This window comes from Aedes aegypti, chromosome 1, assembly GCF_002204515.2.
Source record: "Aedes aegypti strain LVP_AGWG chromosome 1, AaegL5.0 Primary Assembly, whole genome shotgun sequence".
Classification (NCBI taxonomy): domain Eukaryota; kingdom Metazoa; phylum Arthropoda; class Insecta; order Diptera; family Culicidae; genus Aedes; species Aedes aegypti.
Window position 1 is genome coordinate 101,948,706 of NC_035107.1, and position 25,044 is coordinate 101,973,749.

The 25,044-nt window shown below is 35.9% G+C and overlaps 1 protein-coding gene across 2 annotated transcripts in view; it reads left to right on the top strand.

Moving 5' to 3' along the window:
- The window catches only part of LOC5580054, a 260,798-nt gene that overhangs the window by 152,096 nt on the left and 83,658 nt on the right, over window positions 1–25,044 (top strand). The window contains exon 1 of one of the 2 annotated variants that reach the window (XM_021843991.1): window positions 17,785–18,932. The exons of the other annotated variant lie outside the window; for it this stretch is intronic. Within the exon in view, the coding sequence (XP_021699683.1) occupies window positions 18,888–18,932 (45 nt within the window). The 5' untranslated portion in view covers window positions 17,785–18,887. Of the gene's footprint in view, window positions 1–17,784; window positions 18,933–25,044 lie in introns of those variants that run through there. 2 annotated transcript variants of the gene reach the window in all.

Below are 25,044 nucleotides of genomic sequence, written 5' to 3' on the forward strand. Positions count from 1 at the left end.
TCACGACGAGCATAATATGATAGCGAGCGAGTCACGAGCAAAAGGGCATTGCATGCCTGCGATCTGCCTCTCTATGCTATCCATCCGAAGCTGCTATGCTATGAGTCAAGCGAAATCGGAAACGAAGAAAGCGAATGAAATTTAAAGCCACCTTTGCTGATCATGAATGCATAATTGTCCCATGTAGAAAAAGTAGGCATTGCGAAAATAACACTCAAAGTTTGAAATTTATTTTTTCATACTAAAGCACTACACATACTCCATATTTTTGCCCAACATTTTCAAAGAAAGTGTGGTAATTTGTATATGCCTAGTTAAGTATATATTATAAGATGAATGTTGCGATACAAATGGGACAGTCGTGCTTTCATGAGAAGTTCAGCCAAAGCTGACTGTATGCTTCATATATAGGCATCAGCCTCATCGTAGTCTTCGTCGTCGTTGTGGTCACCGTTGGGACCTCTAACGAAGTAGAAGATCAACCCGTGCAGATTAAACTTCAAAGATGGTGGACGTTGGTCGTCTAAAACAACTCGAACTTAGGTTAGATGGTAGGCCACTAATACTAACAAAGGAAACGAAGCTTAAACGTACCACTACCGATGGACAGCGACTTCGTTGCGGAGAGTAGGAAACAGGCTAAGCCTGTCGACAACGACGGCGATGCCTACTATTTTCTTACGTTCGTGCGGCTTTTGAAATCTCAGGCATTTAAATCGCTTGACCCCCTGAAGCTATAGAAGTACCGTATACACGAGACGCTGGAGAGATATTGTCGATCCGAAGTTGGCAGTGTTGTCATCCATTGGTTGGCATTAGGAATCTATTGTTCATGAAGATTGCATTTATTTTTTTCAAGATTTGGTTTTCTAAAATTTCAAGGGAAATAGGCTTTCAAATTTTGTAACATTTTCTACATATGTGCTCCTATCAAATTTGTAAGAATTTCCACATAAGTTGAGATTATTTCAAGGAATCCTCGGTGAATTAGTCCAGATATTTATCTATAGATTTCAATCAGGAATAGTCAAAATACCGTTTTGACTCATATTCCGAACACTTAAGGCCAACTGTGACTTTAAATGCATCTGATGGGCATAAATTAGCTGATATTTGTGAAAATTTTAATTTCTTCGCAAAGTCTTACTGTTAGCTGTTGGGTGTACCCATAATAATGTTGATTCAATTAGTTTGTGCTCATTCTGTCTCATATTCCGAACACCTTGATTCAAATTCCGAACAGCCCGAATAAATCGTATTCAAGTGAATAATTTCGCAAATAAATTTATCTTAGCTTGTTCCACTGGTCTGAAACTAGAGAGTCATCACTACTCCCGCGGTATAAATTATATTAGAGACGTTTAAATTGAATTGCAATTGATTGCCATTTCCAGGTTTTTTGGTGACATATTTCAGCGAAACATTTCAACCAAATCGCCATACAAAACCCGAGTGTTCGGAATATGAGTCTGTTCGGAATTTGAGACAAAACGGTACTTCTTCATCAACATTTCTATAATTATCTTCAATTATTTATAACATTAGGAATTGCCCATGATTCCATGGAGAAACTGTCTATTTTCTACAATTTCTCTGCCGTTTTGTGACAACATTTATTGATCTGAAAAGATGTCAAGGAGGCATAATTCTAATGTTTTGAATTATCTGACACTGACACAAATCGTTTTGGCAGATTCAGAAATACTAATCCAAAAAACTTTAATAATTGTCTGCCTACGTTCCAAGGATTTTTTGAAAATATTTTCACAAATTAAGTAAGTTGCACAATATCGTGAGGGGTTCAAATCAAATACTGCTGTTGGAAATGAAGTTAACAAATTCATACAACATTTTAGAGCAATTTTTAACAAAAAATAAGTACCGTTTTGATTCATATTACGGACAGCTTCAAATTCCGGACACTCTCGTTTGTATTGGAAACATTTCACACGAAATGTTTCAATTTTCGCCGTCCAAAAGTTCTCATTTTCGAGGCTCGTTTTATTAGGTTCTTTCCATAAATATCATTGCAAATTTATAATGCCCAACTACCTTAGACGTCTCTTAAGTGGTTGAACGATTTCAATTGATGATTTGACTGTTCCATTAATGATTATCATGAGCTGTCCGTAATTCGAATCAAAGCGTCCGGAATATGAGGCAAAAATGAGGGAGCGTCCGGAATAAGAATCATGAAAAGGCCACACGTTTTGATTTATTTAAAATTATTCAAGTTGCGGACGCGTATTCTTTACCCACCATCCGAAATTTAAAGGCTTCCGACGCTCGATAACGCTAAAAAATCATACAGAATGATTTATTTTGTATGGTCCAAACTGGGTTATACTTCACTGAGGCCTTAAGTGTCCGTAATATGAATCAAAACGGTATAAAAGAAAACCTTCAAAATACCTCACTAAGTGTTATAATGATTTCTTTGACAAATCCTCTATACTTTCCGAAAATTGTCTAGTAATAAATCAAGGATTTTTTCTAAGAACCCATACGAATACATCCAGTCATTTCCAAAAAGTTCACTCCCCGAATTTCGTTACGGATTGATTTGAAGTTTTACCAGGAGTTCTTATTCAACTTCCTTTTCATTTTTTTTTTGTTTATTGTTTCCACTCGGAAATCGACAGATATTTTCTATGGTAACTTGAAACTGTACTATAGTAAAACTTCCACCAGGAATTTCGTTGTTGAATTACCATCAGTTGACAATGGCTCAAAACATAATCTGAAATATTAGCATATAGCATAGCATTAACGACTGCACAAATCGTGGGTGGCTGTACAATGCTCAGCTCTTTACGTTTTGAAAAATCTATATGTACTGTCGCAAAAAAAATACGTTTGGTATAAACGTCTTTTCCTACGTAATAGAAATAGACAAAACTCGCATCACATTGTACACCTGGCCACGCAGAGGGATGGGAAGGAATGTTGGTACAACGTCTACTTAAGAAGATAGATAGGAATATTGTGTAAGTAGTGTAGGATGTATAGGACGATGTGCTCAATTCGACAATTGAGAGCTGCTCTATTATTGGTAACATATGATAATAAGTACATAAATATCAATTTTGAATTTACCTGATATATCTGAAAAGTTTTAATTAGTAAAATATAAAAGGACAGATAATTTCACTGCACTACGTGAATCAAATCTATTAACTAAGTAGTGTCCATCGTACAAATTATTATAAGTAGCATCTAGGCGATTCTTCTGCTTCGTTGCACATGCGAACAATTACCAGTTGGGGTGAGCATGGCCCTTTTTCATTCATTCATAGATAAAAATGAATGGATAAATGAATGGATTTCAATACATGATCCAAGCAAATATTAAAAATTTTCAATACACAAAAACACATCTGGATGCATTAGATTACACTCAACAAGATTCATGACCAAACATCTTTGGATAAATTTATGTATGTTTTTAAAGTTTTTCCATGAAAGTCTTGTTGTATGTAAAACTGCAGAGCTGTAGCCTTTCTGAATTACAATAAAATTGTGAAGCTTTTGGATTTCTTGTATTAATGAAATATTCATAAAAAATACATTAAGGAATATCACAGAGATTTAAATAAATTTATGGGGGGAGGTATCAAATTCAATGTGGTGTAAGCGACAATTTGATCAATTTTGAGATAGGAGCTGTCCAAAAACCACGTGGTTCAGAGACCACGGTCCATATTAATTTTAAATTTTTAGGGGAATTAGGGGCATAATGGACACGTTAAGCAAATGTTCGGTTAAAGACTATAAAATGGCAATATTTTTATTTCACCCCCAGCTAGTTTTCAAGTTTGATGTTAGTACGACGTGCTACATTCATTCATGGTGATAAAAATCATATCATATGTCAGAAAAACGAGATAGAAAATTGGGTCGAAAACAAGGCTGGTAAAAAGGTATCGGGGCGAAATGAACACCTGCATGAAATTTAGTGATTTTAATATATTTAATGACTGTCAGTCGTTCTGATGTGTAAAAGGGCTCTTCTTCAGTCATAATAGCTAAAAAGAACCATTTTGGATTTGCTACTTTGCTCAAAAATTAGATTCCTCCACGGCCTTGCTTATATGCCAATTTGAAACTGAGAAAAACTTGAAGTAACATTTTGAAGAACAATTGAAGCAAAAAATCAACTTTTATACCATCTAACATTTCAAATGGAATACAGATTTCATGCAGTGTATTAACATTTGATGAAGTATGCATATTCTCAGATATTGAGGGCGTGTCCATTTCGCCCCGTATGTTCATTATGCCCCTAATCCCCCTACTAGTGAAAAAAGATCACTAGGGAGAACGGGTTTGAAAATTTTAAAAATACATAGTTTATGGACAGCCACGGTGCTCCCCAAACCGTTATTATCATAAAAAAATTTCCATCAAATCTGAGCTCACCAGTTGTTTTCTATGGCCAAACTGCATGCATGGGCAAATTTCAAAAAATTGTGAGGCCCGTTTTCGGGGTTACGTCCTTTTGAAGGTATAGGTCCACAAATTCAAAAAAAAAAAACAGTGATATTTAAACGGTTTTTCATTTACTGTGATTATCAGAAAAAGTACCATTAAAACTTAGATCAAAGTTGATTTGCTTGGGATTGCTGACCTCGGGGCGGAGTTTCGAATCAAAAGATCAACAAAATAAAAAGTAACGCTCATTTTGAGGCATAACCATCAGAAGCACTAATTTTAAATAGAATAGAGGCATTCTAATTTCGTTAATTTTATAAACGACGAATTGGTTTTACATGTCACAAAAGATTCTCACAATCATCTCATTTTTCATAGGCTTAAGCGCTATAACACATTACGGAGCCAATTTTATATTACTACATTTGACATTTGACATATTTTCAACTTCACTTTGCCGCAAAGAATGCTTAAGGAAGATTGTGTGCTGCTGTCCGTCCTTTGCTGAATCTTTTTTTTTTTCAATTTCAATCTTTTGAATCGAGCCTTACTCTGGTGAACGGCACAATTTTAGATGTAATTTGTCATTTCAATGCAATTTCGGTATAATGTATTTGTGAACAAAAATAGAATGAAGCGAAGGTAGCCATTCTTGAGAGCCGGTTATAAAAAGTAGAGAAAATTCAACAACAACACAGCAAAACACTACGTTCACGAAACGCGTTGCTAGACAAGAAAATACTATGTTGTTTTGTTACATTCAAAATCGTAGTACCGTAATCCGGGGTAACATTGATCATTTTTTTGAATATTTCTTAAATATTTGGTTCGAAAATGCAATAGTTGCAAATTTTATATTTTTAAAATAAGTACTGCCACCCATGGCTCGTGACTATATACTTTATTTTGTTTTTTTGATAGGCTTAAGCATGTTAAAAAAAATGTTTTAAGTGATATTTTTATTTAGCTGATATGGGGTAACATTGATCACCTATATAAACAACGTTCGGTAATATTGAAAATGTCGTTACTTACTAAAATCATGGCCCCTGAAGCCGAATATGAAGGCCAAATGCTTACAAGTCATTTACTTTTTGAGTTATTTTGAAATTAAAAACATCTCGAACCACGGAATACGCCTAAAGGTAGGCAATTTCCTAAGGGAAAGGTACATTCTTAACAGTAATTCGGTAATGTTGCCTAATTGAACATACTTATGACAGGGCAGGCAATCGTCAGATTCGTCACAGTGCGATGACGAAATAAAAAAAGACATCGTCATCCAGTATAATAACTCTGGCAGGTCGTCGTCTCTTCATCGACGAAAGAATGCACGACTAACTTCATTCCAAAATCGTCAACGAGCAAATTTTTCTTCATCCCGCTTGCTACCCTTAGTCACAAGAAGAAGACGTTTACTGTATATTCGCTTGCTTCGCACCAACCAACGAATGCCATCACATAATTGCTTGTATTGGCAAATGAACCCGCTTCTCTCATGATTCTAAAATAGCTTGGTTGGTAAGCGCGTGGTGTTGACGATTCGGAGATCGTTTGTTCGATTCCAGTCGTGTTTTGTTATTTTCTTTTTGTTTTATTTTTTCAAAAAATGCTCTCAATCTGTCGAAGACACGATTCATATTTTTAGTCGGCTCAGTGCTCCCGAACGAAGATTCGCCCGTAACGAAGGAATCGTATTTGTTCGTCATGACGCCGAGCCTCTGCGCCGGATCTCTACGGCAAATCGTCATCCGATGCTACTTGAGTGACGATGACGATGCTTCTTTTAGTTTCGTCGCCGACTTTTTCCATTTGAAGGTGACGATTGTCTGCCCTGCTTATGAAAGTTTTGACAATGGAATCGTTTTCGGCGATGCCGTTTTAAGTACGAACCGCATTTTCCTTGCTCATATCACCTACAGAACTTATGTGAGACATGAATGTTTGGTAGTGTCATCCTTAACCATTGAAATCATTGTTTCGAAAAGTTGTCAAATTTACTCATAAGGTAAACGCAATTTTCGCAAAAATCTTCACTTTTATCAGCTGGTGAAGATAAGAAAGAGAAGCAACATTCATGATTTGGAAATATTCCATCAATAAATGATAATGCGAACATTTTATGGGATGGGTCATTCCGATCAATGTTACCCCGCTGATCAATGATACCCCGGATTACGGTACTTGCAGAGTACCTTATTGGTTAAACGTGTACAACAAGTTTCGAGTTTAAATCGCAAGAAATTAAACTGTTCGAGATTCAACAGCTAAAATATGAAGAAACAAAAATGTTCATGAATTCTGAATGTAATATACTGGTCCGCCGTAAAATACCCAGACAACCAGAAATCGCACAGAAGTTCACGTTATAAATCGTTTATTCATACTAATTACGTCTAACCCGCAAAACACCGTGGATAAAATCGTCAGATTGATGAGTTTCCTCGCATAAAACACCTTTTTTCTGAGTGCATTTGTACATCTTGTTTCGTCCCGTACACTCGTACATAGTAAGTCGAATCAATCCTTAGCAGCTGTCAACAACATTTGTTATCATAAGTTAAGTCGCATAAGATCACACGTTAGTTCGGTAGAAAATGTATACACTCGCATTGTATGTTATCATTCATCACATAATATATGCACGTATATCGCCTCCACTTTTGTACGTAGAAGACCTTTTCGCGACATCTTATAAGTGAAATTTTGCACATACAAAGCCTTCAGGTGATTTCGTTATACGTACATTTTGGTTGTCTGGGTAGTTCGAATCCTACACAAATTGAACATTTATTTGTTAGCTTTCATTTCAATTGGTCACCCTGTCAAGTTAAGAAACACCAACCGTTATAAACGGTAGTGACAAAAGAAAAAAAAATCTTACTGTTTTCTAAGCTGCATTATAGTGAATTCTCTACTTCTTATTATGTTAGCTAATTAATGTTTTGAAAATTGTTTTCAGTTTGATTATTACTATACGATGAATCTTCAATTTTCAAGGCAAATATTTAAAGTAAAGATCTGCTTCTCTTTATTGCCGTCCATTTTGTACTGCTGTTTTTTATGTTGTTAATTCCAATGTATTTAATACACAACACTGAATTCACAAAGGCAACTTAATTTGATTTTACTGTAAGAATTAGTAGCAGGGCTGGAAATGGTAAAATAGTAGTAGGCTTGAATTTCTCGAAACCCACGTAGCTCTTCTCACTACAGTAGTTTAGAATCGTAAATCTCATCAAGTTGCATGAATTTTCTAAATCGGTAGTGTCAATGAAGGCTAGAAATGCGGGAAATGCAACGTAAAATTAAACATTTTTCTACAGTAGTTTTGAATTACTCTTTGCAACGGGTGTTTTTCTACTTTCAAGGCTTTTGCCTACAGCAGCAATAGGCGTGAGTTTCACTAGCTTCGCTCAATGTAATTTACTGCGCTTCCTACTCATGTCTGTTCCCAACACTTTTTAGTAGCACTCAATCTAAAAAATCAAAACATGAAAGAAGAAATTTAGCCGTCCAGTCTTCGGGTGGTTTGCTACCGATGCTGTGTACGATGAGCGATGGTTTTTCACCCCTGTTGAACAAAGTTCAATAGTGCGACTACTGAAGTGTTTACAAGACATGACGAATAGCTTACCCACAACTGAAAACTCACAATCTGTTAATATACTTTAAGGTATACTTGCGTATACAACATGTAACTATGAGTTGCATGTGAAATGTATTTGATCGGTAGTACCTACTTAGATTCACCAAATGAAACAGAATATTGTCCACCAAATTATAGTTTAGTTACATGATCTAACTGGCTTAGCAATGTCTTAAAGCACTTGGGCCTATGAAAACCAAGCAATATTTGGAGAAAATATTTTGACATGCAATTATTGACGAAAAATGGACATGATTAACGGTTTTTAAAAATAGCTCTTTAATATAGGTATTTAATACAAGTGCTTATAATGGTTACTCCTCGAAAAGATCGTAACCCGTGGCAGCTGAATAACAGCTTAATTACTTAAAATGCTGTATAAATAGCTGATTTCAGCTGAATGAACTGTTTTTCAGCTTGCAAAGGTACTCGTGAACTCTAAGTTTTGTTGATCTTTTGATTCAAAATTCCACCCAGAAGATACAAAGAACTTAACAAACCAGCTTTGAACCTCGTTTTATTAAATAAAAACAAACCTCGAATTTTCAATTGCACTAATCTAGGGAACCAAAGAGCGCTTTGTGCTGAAAATATGATCGTTTGATCTTCTCCAGAATGCAATTAATCCATCAAATTTTCAACACGAATTTATGTCAGTTTCTTTAGATCTGTAAACTTGAAAATTGACTTAGTTTTACAATAAATTTAAAGCAAATTGACTTTATTTGGCATTAGTCATCGCTCATGAAACAAAATGCAGTAAAAACTCACTGTTGCTTCGTTGCATGCACAATTTCATGAGCGTATAGTATATAAACGATGTGATTCTGCAGTTCTTGCAACGATTCATAATAAAAATCATTCGTTATCACAAATAAGTAAAGAAGGACATTCAGAGAGCAACACACCATATATCCAAGCGCTTATGCTTACTTTTTGGCGCCCAATTTAATGCTCCATCTTAACAGCTTTAAGGCTAAGTAGCCCGTCATTCATTTTGGCAACAATGATGACTTTTCAGCTTGCCTTTCAAAGTGATATACCGTAAATTCGGGTGAAATTGATCAGTAGGATGAAATTGATCATCGTGTCACTCGATTTTAATTCTTCCTAATGGAGCACAAATATCAAAGTAACCTGCAGTGAATGTCGTTGTTGTTTGTCGTAACTATTGTTGAATTGTGTGATATTAAGTGTTTTGCGTTGAAGAATGTTTATTTCTATGAAAATAATGTAAAACTCCAATATCATGTGCGGTGCAATATTGACAAACATCCATAAACTTCTAGTTCTAAACAAGGATTTTAACATGGTATAAACCTGAAAGTTTGTGAGGATGCTTGAGATATATCCCCAAACCAGATTTCATAACCAAAACTCGTACCAATTAGGACATTCGGTGGAAATAATTGAATTTATGTTAGATATCGAGATATTTCTTAGGAAATTGCATACATTTGGGCGTTTTTCGCGTAATTCTTGAAATTTCACTATTCATTATTTCTATAATTATTGTATTGTTAAGAATTTAGCAAGCATATTCGGATTCAGGGACCTCAAATTTATTATAAAGAGTTGGTTTGAAAACTAACAATAATCGCATTGACAAGTGACCAATTTCACCTCGAAATGAGATTTCCTGATTTTTTATTTTAGAGATATTTCTTAGCACTAAAATGACATTTGTTAGAAAATGTCGGTACATGAGTAAACGAGACTCAGCTTCGTACTTGTTTTCCTGCATTCAATTGTTTGGCATTGTCAACATTATAGAAAACGGACAAGAAAAACCGTGAAAAATGATCAATTTCACCCGAAATTACGGTAACTCAGTCTTGATAGTTTATATCGACCTAAAAAAGTATCACTGTACGCGCTAACATAAGCATAAAGCATAAGCATAGATGACCGTACAATTCGTAGTTGCTACTCCGTGATTGACCAGACCAATCGAAATTGCACAGAGAACCAATGAATGGGGCTTGGGACTAGCGAACCATTCTCAATGTGCACAATCCGAGAGTTCAATTTTCAAAAAGTCAATAACGGCGCCGGCCACGTCCTTACGGTCATCGGGGAAGGGAAGGAATGTTGGTGTGACAACCATTGTTACTCGAAACCGAGATCACCTCTGCATCTCCATGATTGTCACAGGAGAGGGATTTAGTGGGAAGGGATAAAAAGTTACATGTTCAGGATTTACCTTGGTAAGTAATGTGATCCATGCAACCTGTACCTGTACTGTGTTATAAAATTACTCGAATCAAAAACGTGCCGTCATCTTTGATGGCGAACTTTACAATACTTTATGTAAGTATGAAAATATAAAAAGAAGCAATAGTGCAACGCCGCCATTTATAATGACGAACTGTTCACAGCTTTTGGTTAAATTCAAAAATGGTTCAATAGGATGAGCATGCAAAAATGTGCTAAATGTACCACTTTATTTTCCCAATTAATTCGATACAATCTTCAGCTCCTCTCAGATGCCAAACGCTCACCGCTGTCTTTGCAGGCTTTGATAATGGGAAAGAAATTTTAGGGAGTAGACAACACAACTCAGAAACCTTCTTCTCCAAACTATCCACCCAAGTAACACAACATGTCTCATATAAATCACAATGACTTCAATATGACTAATGAGAATGTTCTGTTTCATAGCGAAAAAACTGGAATTCATACTTATATGACTGGAAAAGCGCAGAAGGTGGAGCTTGTGCAACATATTTTTGATGTCAAAATTATGTATCATATGGGTTTAGGTATACATAATTATGTATTATACTTTGTCAAACAAACCATTAACGCAACAAAATACTGAGAACATTTGGTAGTGGAAATGCATTGGATGGTCGACAATGAAAAATGTAAAAGTGCAAACATAGACAAGCCTTCATTTTTGATTGCATAACTGTTATTGATTGATAACTGTTATTTAACACTACATTAATATGCGAATCAAAAATTATGGTGAAATATGCACTTTTGCTTCGAAAAAATCAATTCGCCCTTATAATTCGTTCAATATACATTTTTCGACTTCAAGCCAAGTAAATATTTCCAAAAAGGAATCATCACATTTTGCAAATTAGTTCATTATTTTGTTTTCTACTAATACACTGAACCTTCACTGAACTATTATTACTTTTTTCAATGCTTCAGAATAAAAATCTCATCGTTATGGTAAATATTCAAAATTAAATTCAAAAATTAAAGATGGTCCCCTTAGACACACTGCATGACGAGTGTTTTGGGAAAAGACAAAAATTTCATTGCCAATCATTTGCCATTGTTTCATTCAAGGCAGTGAAAAGTTTTCAGGGACAACTAGTGTGATCATAAATTTACAGTGTGATATAAGTTTGATAAATCACTTGACTATGACAGCATAAATGGAAGTTGTAGCATGGAAGTTGCTTCTCAAATCTCACGAACCGTTGTTGATTTGTACCCGAACTAAAATAGTCTAATCAGGTTATTACCAAAAACTATTCCGACAAACTTTATGTTACAATTTTGTTGACGGAAAACTCCTATACTAAATCCTGCATGAACACAACTGTAAGCGAGTTAGGTAATTCCATTGAACCTTTTTCGTACTAAACGGTGGCAAACAACCACCAAACTCTATTCATTCATATAAATTGATAAATCGGCATTTAGAGCATACCTTAAAAATAATAATTTACTCAAATCATTTGCTTAAAAGTGTTCAGTGAACACCATATGGCGAATTTCTTAGCCGGCAGTGTATCATCCATGCTATCAAATGTCAAATGTCACTTTTGTTGCATTTGTTTTATAGACAACTAGAAAAACTTATATTTGACTAAAAAAACATAATTTGTTTATTTACAACATGTTTGAAAAGAGTATATATTATGACATATATGTAACATGAATATGACATATTGAGACTGTTTATTTGTCGTACACGCCTAAAACAACCGAAATAAGACATATAACCAAACACATGTTTTGATAAACATAAGAAGACAAATATAAAACATAATTTGTTTGAAACATAGTAAACATAATTAGAACATTTTCAGCAAAATGGTAGACTTGTATTGCAAAACAAATTATATGCTTTAGTAGAACATCTCTATTCAAGTTCAATATTGAAAGGTTTAACAAAACAAAATAGCGACTTACGTGAGACATGACATGTTTCAAAAACTTTCTAGCAATCATTGTAGGACAAACTGTGTATTTTTAAATTTGGATTTATGTTTTCGGTGTTACTTGGGCAACCAGCCGACAAAAACAAGGCTATCACCCTATATGTTTGAACCAGCGTACTTCTAAAAATGAATTAGTTTTACAAAAAAAATAACATCGCGAGCACATTGCATGCCTTGGTAGCTCTTTTTTATTTACTTCAAGCTGTTTTTTTTTTTTTTTTTTGGCAACCGCAACGAGCTTCAGCTTATATTAAGCTTCAGACTATATATCACTGTACGCGCTAACATGCATAAAGTATGCTGATACTTTTGCAGCGGTGTCAGTGCGAAACCAACTGGTTTTCTTTGATTCAAAATCGTGAGATGAATTAGCAACAATCATCAACGACGCGTACAAATGTCAATGACGGCCTACTTTGCCTTAAGCGTGACTTGAAAACAACCGCTCAGTAGTGATCTATTAACTTCATAACTAGGTAGACAGGAGGGATTCCAACCAAAGTTACGCTCAAAACATTTTTTTCATTGATGAAAAATTTACATGAGATAAGAGAGTCAGAGGTATCAAACATTCGGGTCAGGCAAATCATTAACAAGGCCAAAGTTAAAGAAAAATATGTTTCATTATATTTCTCAAATTATATCAAATGGCCATTATGCCAAATGGAGTTATGCCAAACGGCATTATGCCAAATGGAATTAAGCCAAATGGAGTAGAGCCGAAAAAATTGGCTTAAAACTATCATTGGTGTGAGGTGTTTATTATGCTTATCCTATCAGCTTCCAACACTTCGCTGCTGATGATTGGACAATTACAGTACAGTTGACGTAGCGGACTTTGGGGCAAGTGTGCCACCTCTGCTTTTTATAAAAACTACAATATATATTTTCTCTTTGAGCTTAACAATATGTTCCCTTATAGTTCACAATACAATGATCAAAATATGATGAAAATTGCTCTATTTTTGACGTATTTACATCGACTTGTGCAAAGACAACCAAATTTGAGTGGATTTTTATAAGATTTCGTTGTTTCTAGTTAGCATGCTGAAAGGTAAAATATTATCAGATTTTTCTAACGTACTGTACATCGTGAAACTATTGAATTATGTAAGTTACTGTGGCATTTGAACGAAAAATGTTTTTAGTTTTACATACGAAATCCAGTTTGGTAAAAATGTATACTTATTGGGGCAAATGTGCCACCTATTTGGTAAAGAGAAATTGTTGGAGTGAAATTTATAAAAATGTAAACATCATCAACAAAATCATAATAGTAAACCAAAATGAGGCACCAGTAGTAGTTTCTGAAGTATAGTAGGGGAATAACTGACATTTTTGCCCCCCAAAGTGATTTTATCTCAAAATATTCAATAATAATATGTTTTTCGGCATATTAAGTACCGTTTTACATATCTACATCAATATTTTACCGTTATTTAGTGCTGATCTAGTTTAATATTATACATATTTGTGGTAATATAAGAATAATACATATGTTGTATTGAATTGAGACAAAAATAACCATTTTAGTTATTTGAATCGAGTAATAGGGAGTTACGCATGTTTTGAACCTTGTTATAAAGCACCCCCTTATTACGGTAAACTCAAAATTATTTTTTAAATTGTCGATTAGCGTCTGCTTTGTAAGTAATATAAATAGGAAATAAATAAAAATTCATTACAAGTAGAATTACATGCGATGTTCATTCGGTGGCCGTCTTGCCCCATATGGGTGGCACACTTGCCCCATAATCTCGAAAAATAGATTGTTTTGGATGATATTTGAAAAGCTCCAAAACTAATATTTTTCGTAATTATTTTCTTTTTAAATGGCACAGTGGTTATGAAAAGATGTGAAACTAACATCATGAGGCTAAATTGGTGAATTTCGTAAGCTTTAGGCAAAGTTAGAGAACATTTTGCTTAAGGTGGCACACTTGCCCCAAATTCCGCTATTAACGGCGTCAGCTGCTGGCACTGGATGTCAAGCGCGAACGTGGATCCTCTCGGTCAACATTCATCGGTGGAGACTGCGGCTGGCAGAAGAAGATCCAGACTCCTGTCGAGTGATTTCTTCGGAATCGTTTACAGATGGCTTCCCCGTGCTTCAGGGGATATTTACAATCGGTATTTTAAGGTAATTTTTCCATCAAACAAAAAATCCAAAATCTAAGTAAATTTACTTGTTTTTGGCTCAACCTACAGTTTTTATCCAGAAGAATAAAAAAACTACAAAAATATGTTATGTCTTTTTTAACTTACACCCATTTACTTCTATCCCGCTCATTTATTATTTAAAATAGAATTGCTAAATTTATATCAAAATAAAGAATTGGATTCTGGTAGAAGTTGTGGAACCTTTAGTTGGCTTCTACACGGATAAAAATCTGATCCCCAAAGCATGATTTACAAATCATGAAATTCATAAATTGATTAGGTCATAATATCAGGATCACAAATCATGGTTCCTGTAGTCATAATCATGATTCTTCATAACCGTAACATCCTGTGTGAAAACATTGTGCGGTGCACTTTGCTTCAGCTCATTCATATCAATCATCCACAATTCAAGAATACGAAGTGGTTGAGTGGTAGGGTACGTGGCTATCAATCTGAAGGTTCTTGGCACGAATATCAGTGCATGCTATTTATTTTTTTATTTTGTCGATCATAAACGGATGCGAGTCTCAGCATTTTTGGCATTTGAATCATGATTCCGAGCAATCAGCAACAAAAACCTAACGCGTGTGTTGCGTTACGGCAATCTGACTCATGTACGGGTAGAAATCATAATCCAAAAACAAGATTATGACTCCATGATATCATGATTCCAGCGTGTTTTCATCTTATGAAAGTACACCATGATTTGGACTCATAATATCACACGGATAAAATTAAATTTAAGATTCTCCATGATGGAAAACAATCGCTTCAAGTGTTGTTCCCTCAATTCCCACAGTTGAAGACTACATAGGTAAATTTCAATTTTAAAGCTGTCATATAAGTAAGTGTTCAACTGCCAAAATCTAACAAAATAATGTGTAAAACTAGTCCAAGTTTATTTAAAGGGTGTACAGAATTACATTGCACTACTTTTAAATGGATGTAACGTTCGGCCCGTTGGGTATTTTCTATTGAAGTTTTGGATGTAATTTGTCCAATGTGTATTAGTTTACGCTGTGTAAGTTTCACTAGCAGATATGCAATCGTTGTGAAGATAGAGTCGGGAGACCAGCACCTCGAAAATCCAGATCCAACTCATCGTGCCATCAGCAGAAAGCTGGGAATGGTCAATTCTACGGTGTCCCGTGTTTAAAACCGGTACCACGGAAGTTCGATCATTGAACGGAAAGAAAAAAGTGGCAAACATGGATCTTCTTATAGTGTTAAGGATCACAAACGGGTAGTTCAAGCTTTCAAGAGGAATCCCAACAGTTCAGTTCGAGATGTGGCGAATAAACTGAATCTATCCAAAACTTTCGTTCAAGATACGAAAACATGTGAAGGACTGCATACGTACAATATCCAAAAGGTGCCCAATCAGCAGAGCACAAATCTCCCTACTGGTGGGGAACGTGCTTTTGGTGCTGGCCTTCTGATACTTGAAGCCTCGTTATGGATGATGAGACGTGTGTGAGCAGACTTCCGGGGCGCTCCAGTTTTTCACTGCTCATCATAAATTCGATGTCCCGTTAGAAAGCAGAAGATGTCAAAATTTTTCAAAAAATATATGATTTGGCAAGCAATTTGCTCGTATGGAAAGCGGAGCATCCTATTCGTTACAACAGGAACGGTCAATGGGCAGGTGTATCTAAAGGGATGCTTTCAAAAGCTTTGACTCGTTGTTTACAAATGCAGTAAAATCTTTTTGAATTGTTGTTGCCAACATAGTTCAATTCAACGAGTGTTGAACACCGAGTTGATTTTTTTTTTTAATTATTATTTTCGATAGAAAATCACGATCAATGAAATCATGCGCTCAACCATATTGAGACCATAGTAAGACTCGGAAATGGCCACCTATAAAAAGTCAATAATTTATTGCGTTATGATTTATATTTTATCATCAAAACGTATTTAATTCATCAAAACTCACATAATATTTAAAATCGACATAAAACTGCTCTTAGAGTTTTTTAACTAAGCTGGTCTCTATTTTTGGGGCCATCTCTAGCCGAGTGGTTATAGTCCGCGGATACAAAGCAAATCCATGCTGAAGGTGTCTGGGTTGGATTCCCGGTCGGTCCAGGATCTTTTCGTAGAGGAAATTTCCTTGACTTCCCTGGGCATAGGCCTGCCACGCGATATACGAATGCGAAAATGGCAACTTTGGCAAAAAAAAGCTCTCTGTTAATAACTGTGGATGTGCTCAAGAGCACTAAGCTGAGAAGCAGGCTCTGTCCCAGTGAGGACACCAATGTCAAAAAAAAAATCTTTATTATGAAACTTATGTCTAAACATTTGTGTCCTATCAAAATTCTATGATGAAAATTGTATAACTTAAAGTTTTTGAATGTTTTTCTCTAAAGCCAACAGTTTCGTTGCTTGATTTTTTATAATAAATTGCATGCAAAAACTCGTAGACCTTTTTTGAAAGTTATTACATCTGTAATATTTCGTACAAATCGAGTATGGTGACTAACCGATTTGGCATGGAATTCGTCATTAAAGAAACTTGCCTTGCAAAGCCTCTCGAAACCTTTTTCTTCTACACAGTAATTCACTTATTTGACAATTATTGTCAAATTAGTGTTGATGGCAAATTTTGCTTTAGTTTTACAATTTACTTTTACCAACAATTAAAACAATTATGCAAAATTTTCTGTTTTTACTATAGATGTGTGATGGCAGGTTTTTTTTCACAATTTTTGTTTTCTTTTTACCATTCACCTTTTCTTGGATATTGAAACAAGTATGCAAAATTGTGTTTTTTACTAGTAATATCTGAAGAAATGATTTTTCTTTAATATTACATTCATTCACTTTAATTACTTCAATTATTACTTCAGTGGAGTTGGATAGTAAAAGTTTAGTACAACCAAAACAAGAACTAATTCGAATATTGTATAATATACTTTTATGCAGAGAAAACATAAAAAAATCATACATTTCTTATATGAGTAGTGAATTTATACGATATTTGTAAAGCTTTTTGAAGATTTGTTTTAAAATCTTATTGGATATAGTTTGAAAGTTAAATTGATCTGATCAACTCAACTGGCTACTCTTCTATCAAGCATCGTGAAAAACCAGCAAACCATTGCCTAGCAGCGGTTGCTTAATCGCTATTCTATGCTCTCTCTAACATAGCCTTCTTCGATACGAGCCCCCCGCAAGCCGAACCGAACCCGAAGAGCAAACGTGAGCATGCAAGAAGACGCTTTTCGTCTTCGGTTTCGCGTTCGGTTCGGATCCGAAGAAAACCGGTCACCTGCACCTTTTACCTGTGCTGGTGCCAGCGCTGAGAGCGGGCTTCGCGTTTGGTATGTTGCGTCTATGCTTCTTGCCTTTCAGTACCGAAGTCGCCAACATAAACATAAGACGTGTGTGGGACCTCGCTGCGCGCGTTTTCGAAGGGTTTCTTGCTGTATATTTTTGCTGTGGTGCTGAACTGAATTGAACCTGAACCCACCCCGCGAGTGTGAGTGGAAAAAAAGCGCGCGCGAGAGATTTTTGCCGGTCGCGCTCCTAGATGTAGGCAAACACGGTGCACGATTGTTGTGATTTCTGCGGTTGCTTGGATCTTCGAGGAGGTGATTTCAACGATCGGATTGTGGGGGCGATCAAGCGACGAACCTGAAATTGATTGACCCTTGAAGTTTTTGGGACGATCGAATCTCGTGTAAACATAGTGGCGCTCTTGGCGGCGATGCATGACATAATACGTTTTGTATGAAGGAACATCCGGTCATTTTACTGCTGCTCATCTTTTTTTTTTATCTGGGTAACCACGGAAGACCCCACTTGTTAAAGTGACTACGACGGTCAACTGAAGAAGACAGCTTGTGTGAACCACGAAAAAACGGAAAATTAACATAACGCATGTGAATGAGTAATAAAACGCATAAACGCGTGACAGAGTGTAGAACGTCGTAAACAGAAGTTAGACAGAAGAATTGTTAGGGGAAACAAGACAAGTGCAGCGATCGACGGGAACAAGTGAAAAGCGTTCTCGTTTTTTTTTTCGGAGGGTTCTTCTGTGCAGTGAATCGATTATATCTCGACCCTCAGATCTGTGCTCGAAGAATTATAGGATCGTTCCGACCCAGCTCAAAAGAAAAAGTGAATCTACGAAAGTCTTCAAAAACGAAAAGCAGGTGTTGAATGTACAATATACGTAAACCCTTAGAAAGACGACGAGGGTCAGATGTGAACCATATTTTTGTATGTTAGTTTTGTTCAACGTCGAAGCAACCTGCAGATGTTTGAAGAAGCGACAGTTGTCAACATGACGAAGGAGGCGAAGCCCGTTAACCAGCAGCCTACTCGGATCAACTCGACGTAGGAACTGTATCAATCAAACGAATTAAGTCCAGTTGAGCTTAATTAACGCCTTGGGGCTTCTCAGCCCCCTCCCAGGACTGCTCTTTCTTATCGAATCAAACCAGAAACCCACAGAAATGCACAACGTAGATAACATAGGTGCTTTCTTCCAGACCTGCAAGGTAAATACCACCTTTCACCTGTCATATGTCACAGTTTTCATTCTCGCGGGATAACCTTATTTTCCCGCTGCTATGCAAAGGGGAGATAAGCTCACTTCAATCCGAAGCATACGCACCAATCCAGCAAACAATGTTTCCTATACACAGTTTCCAACCGTCCTCTCCGTCGTTGAGCTTGAGAAGCCAACAACGAAGGGAAAAATGCTTATTGTAAGAAAACAAGATGGCCGCCATCTCGGAGTTTCATGTCTATGGCTTGGCTGCTCGGCGGAGATCACGATTTCTTACGGGTTAGGAGCGAAAGGCCAACTTCAAGCATCCAAGCAAGCCAGCGAGCAATGCAATGAAGCGTGGTTGTTGTAGGGCAGTAGCATAAGGCGGAGGGGGATGGTGCGGGTGGAAAACGTGTTTCTTCGGTTTGGTTTCGGTTCGAGTTGTTGAAGCATCGGTGCAAGGGGTGCCATTTTTCTTGTTTTTGAAGCTATTTGCTTGTTTTGATCCGGGCTTGCGAGTGAGCGGGGGTGGACGGTTGCTATTGGATTCTTGTTTGGTGATTGCCCAGGAATCGGAAGAATTGTTTGTAAACAATGTGCATATGTTTGAGCATCTGTTTTACATGCAGTTTCGATGGTGGACTGTTTTATTCCAATTTGTTGATTTGGAATTGATAGGGAAAAAATTGTACATTCAGGATATACGAGAATTATAGAATAATTTGTTTATACAGCATATCATTATTTAAAACTATTGTTTATTCAGTCGTTTGAGTTTTAAATTGTTACAAAACTTGTAATTATAAATTATTTACACTCGTAATGAAACAAACTTAAAACGACATGAGTGTTATTTTGTATTAAAACCGCTTTAAAAGGTTATTCTAACAGGCTTTTCATAAATGGTTTTCAATCAAAGATATCAAATTCCAGATGAGTTTTGGATTCAATCTAGCTAAACGCGCATTGAATTCTGAACAAGAAATTTGGAACAAGGCCTTTCAGAGATTCAAACGATCAAAATATACGTTCATAAAATCAAATGATTTGATTTATCCAAATTTAGTCAAGAATAGAGAAAGACTAGAGCAACATTATTTACATCATGTTGAATACTCTATTTTCTAACGCAATCGACAATCAATTGTGTTTCTATTACGAAAAACTAATGGCAACATAAAGTTTGTTGGCGGTTGGCCAATATCAAATAGGCTTTGTAACAAGTAAGTTTTCTAAGTTCAATCAATCAATCAAACCTCAACCCACAAAAAGAAATCATCAGAAAAGGAAAAACATATTCTTAGTAAGTAAAAATATGACTAATGATTCAAAGATTGTGACAAGGACATATATATTTCATTATAAACTGATTGCATCAGGAGCTTCAAAATCTGCAAACTACATTGAGCTAAGTTAAAGCCACGTGCGCTGAGCAGTGACAATGAATTAAGAATGTCTCAGAAAAATACCATATTTTCTGTATAGCATGAATAAATACCTGGAACTAAGAGTCTGATGTGATAAATTGACATGAATTCCTGATGTGACTAACATTTAGAACATATTTCCAAACAAGTGACAGAGTTTCCCAATTAATTATTGTCTTTATCATGCTATTGGATAATCCTCAGTAATTGAGCTTAAATGGCCCTATTTCAGAGCTCATTGGGAATCTGGCAGACTCCAAATAGTTTTAATTTGACGATACTTAGAAGGGGAAAAGCACCAATTTTCGACCTAGCACTAATTTCCGACCCATCCATACGATTTTGGCCTACTTTGTATGGAAATCCGAAAAATGGCACAGAATTCTTGTAGGTCGAAAATTAGTGCTTTTCCCCTAATCAGTAATTAAGAAGAGGACGAGATTATTTTTCATAAATGTAGCGTTAATCATTTCAACAATTGTATTTTTCAACTACCATCAAGCAACACGATGCACAATTTGCCTTCCCGACCAGACGGAAGAAACAAGATTATAACAGAATGTGTTCCCCTGATATGATTTTTTTATATCACCAGTTGTTATAAAACATGTACCGTTAGTAGTTAAATAACAAAAATTCTAACAAAATGTGCACCAAATTAAACTAAAATATAATAAACCCTGTTATAATTATATCAAAATTATTACAGAATATGTTACAAGGATGTTACAAAATAACAAAATTAATGCAAACTATGTTACTGTTTATGACATCGGATGTTATTTGCAACAAACTTATAAATGCGATGTCAAAAATATAACAAATGTTGTTATAAATGTGTTATTTACACATGTGTTGAGAACAAAGCCATCTTGATAACAAAATTATATCAACTTCTGTTTATTATAACTGCTGTTGATAGGAATGTGTTATAATCTTGTTATGTGGTTCTGGTCGGGTTACCATAGATTTGAATATTGTATGTCCATAAAAAACACCAAATATTCCCCAGATTTTTCTTCAGAAAAGTTTAACTGATCTCATAATAATCTCAAGATGGTCATCGTAATTTTCTTCAATGTACGGTCAGGTCTCCTTCAACTTAGTTTCCTCCTACTAAAATTCCTTAGCTATTTGGATGAAGCTAATTTGTGATTGACGCATAGTTTGAACTTATTACCTAATGAATTTCACCTGAATCGATTGGACGATATTTAAGAAACTGCGGTGGACGTAAAGTGGGTGGCAGCGTCTTATAGGAGACCTGGCTTTATTCAAAACCTATTTTGAACATGTTTTTACGAGTTTCTTGAACTATTTATGGATCCAGAATATCCTAACAAGTAAACATTCCTTGCGCACATCAATAAAGTATTTCTTGCAGTGTTTTTTTCCTAGAGCTCAACTCCATGATCTTTTGAAAATGGAATTTCGCATTTTTTTTAGTTATTTTAAAGGGGGTACGACGTTTCGCATACAGAGGTTTCGTATAAGGACGTTTAGTATAATGGACATTTGGCAAATTGAGAATTATATGCCTTCTGTTAAATGCTACCTGGTCTTCTATGAAACTGCTTTATGAGAAACGTCCATTATACCAAATATTTTAATTCAAATCGTCCTTAAGGACGATGCGGAATGGAGCACCCTCGTTTCAAAGAAATCATTTATTTTACTTAAAATATCTATTTTATTGTTTATCATTTGAATTCCCCATTATTTTCGAAAAAAAGATCAACAAAAATATCTCTATGAATTGGCTCTGCAAAATATTTCCGAATTTTGTCCAAAACCTTTTAGAGGAACTGTTCAGACAACTATTCAAAAGGAGATTCTTCTTCTTGTTCTTGGCATAACGTCCCCGCTGGGACAGAGCCTGCTTCTCAGCTTAGTGTTCTTATGAGCACTTCCACAGTTATTAACAGAGAGCTTTCTTTGCCAAAGTTGCCATTTTCGCATTCGTATATCGTGTTGCAAGTACGATTATACTCTATGCCCAGGGAAGTCAAGGAAATTTTCATCACGAAAAGATCCTGGACTGACCAGGAATCTAACCCAGACACCTTCAGCATGACTTTGCTTTGTAGCCGCGGACTCTAACCACGCGGCTAAGGAAGGCCCCTCAAAAGGAGATTATGACTTGTTAAATCTTGAAAGGCTTGATCCATCATATCCTAAAACTTCTTCCAATAGATAAAAAATGCATTCCCCCCCCTAGGAAAACTTCAACCATACCTTTTTGATGTATTTCAAGAATTATTACATGTTCGAATAAAAACCCTGAACTGGAAAAACTTCTTCCAGAAGTTTGAAGAAAAAACCTTTTCTTGAAAGCTTTAAGAAGCTTCTCCCGGAAACTTTAGAAGACTACTGCCAGAAGATTTAAAAAGCTTCTCCAAGATACTTTTAAAAGGTTCTCTCAGATAGTTTCCTCCAGAAGCTTTAGATATTTTCTTCCAGAAGTTGAAAAGAACTATGAAAATTTGTCAATCGCGAGAGAGCACACCAAACAAACAAAATCTACCAAGGAATTAAAAAAGTTTATTCGAGAAACTGGTTGGTTGGTTTGACTTTATTAACGAGATTTTTAGCCCTGGGCTAGTTCATCTCGGGACCAACGGCTTTACTTCCCTTCCGAAGGAAGTCGTCACTATAACTGTTTTACGTCATAAGTGACTATGTCGGGGATGGGATTCGATCCCAGGTCCTCGGCGTGAGAGGCGAGTGTTCTAACCACTACACCAGGTCCGTCCCCTAAAAATTCGAGAAACTGGTAAAACTTCTAAAAACAAGTCAAACTTTATCCAAAAGCTCATGAAAGGCTTTTCCACAATAATTCAAACGCTTCTCTAAAATGCTTGGAACAGATTCTCTCAGAAACTTGAAAAATCTTCTCCTGGGAATTTCTTTCGCCAGCTTATAAAAAGCCACGAAAATTTTTGATTCGCATATAGTTGCGAATCAAAATCTTAAATTCTACAAAACTGACATAGCAAATCAAAATAGTAGTTTACGCAGCAAGTTCAGAATTGCGTTTTTTATAGCACTAAATTTATCCAACGAAGCTTTCCAAAGCCTTTCACAAAATCTGTACTCAAAAACTGAAAAGCTTCTCCCAGAAGCTTGGAAAACCTTCCAACAGAATCCAGATTCTGTACCTCAGACTATCTTGAATCCGAAAACCTAATCCGAAAATCGAACAAAACTTCTTCCATTTGGTAGACAAATCGTAGTTACAGACTGAATAAGGTTACAAATGACGTAATATTCCGTCACACTGTTTGGTTCACAACAATTTTAGGTCACATTGAACGTAATTTTACAATAATGACGTATTTTAAGTTCAAATACCATCAAATTTACGTCATTTCACTTTTTACATCGCGTATTTTGCTTTCCATCAAATTTACAGTCAGATCTCCTAGCAGACGCTTTCACCCACTTTCCTCCAACGGCAATATCTCAGCAGATTTTAATAGGATGAAGCTGATTTTTTGTTTGTGGCTAGCACATACTATGAGCTTTTTACCTGCAGAATTTCACCTGAATCGAATGGACGAAATCTGATGGATTGTGGTGGGCGTAAAGTGGATGGTAGCGTCTAATAGGATACCCGACTGTCACAAATTTACATTTCACATTGCATAAAACTACATCTATATCATGTAAATTTATGCTTATGCTGGATTACGCGTTGTGTAGCGTAAATTTGAATGTTATGAATGTAATTTTACACGATGTGAAGTGTAAATTCGCAACAAATCTGCCATTCCATTCATGCGCATTATTTTACGCTAAAAATTGCAACTTTTTTTCTTTCTGTGTAAGCTAAGAAACTTTTTTCTAGGAATTTCAAACCAAATTTGTTTAGGGTATAGGGTGTCAAAGCACGACTTCACCATACTGACATTTCAAGACTAGTGCAGTTAGAAATTTGAGGTTCACACATATTATTCTTGCACTTATCAAGAACATATTACGAAATATGAGCAATTTATTTCGCTTCTATTTGTCGATGGTGTTAAATTTCTAGAAGCTTTTGTTCGAGTTTGACGTTTGCGCACTACCGCCACCTAGTTTTCGTAAGGCAAAAATCAGAATTTTTAGCATTGAGCGTTAATTTTCACGGTACTATGTTTAAAATTGATAATTGTCTTAACTGTTATGTCTGTTTGCCTGTGGATAAGAGAAGCCAAATCTAAAAACAGAGCAAGTCTTCTTCCGTAAGATGGCAGATGTTGTTTACGAAGGTCATAAAAACCTTCAAGCTTTCTTACCAGACTCATAAACAAGCTCATCTAAGGTGTCGGCCAGGGTAAACGCGTCACGCGAAGCGGCGCGAAAATCCTTTGGAGTTTGACATTTCATTATTAATAATTGTTATTCCTTCCCGTGCAATTTTCGCTTCGTTTCGCAATTCGCGTCTACCCTGACACCTAAGATTCTCGAAAAAATGGTTTTCCATAAGCTAAGAAATCCTTTTCTAGAACGTTTATACAAAAGATATTCAGTGTATTATTGAATACAGCGAAACACTCTTCCAGTAGCTTATCGAAGTGATCGGCGAATCTTCTTCCAGATCTTCATTAATCGTGAGAAACGTTCTTACATATTCTGGTAAAGCTCTCCCAGGAACTTGTAAATTTTTGATCAGAAGCTCGGAAAACTTGTTAAAGTTTTATCTACTAGAAG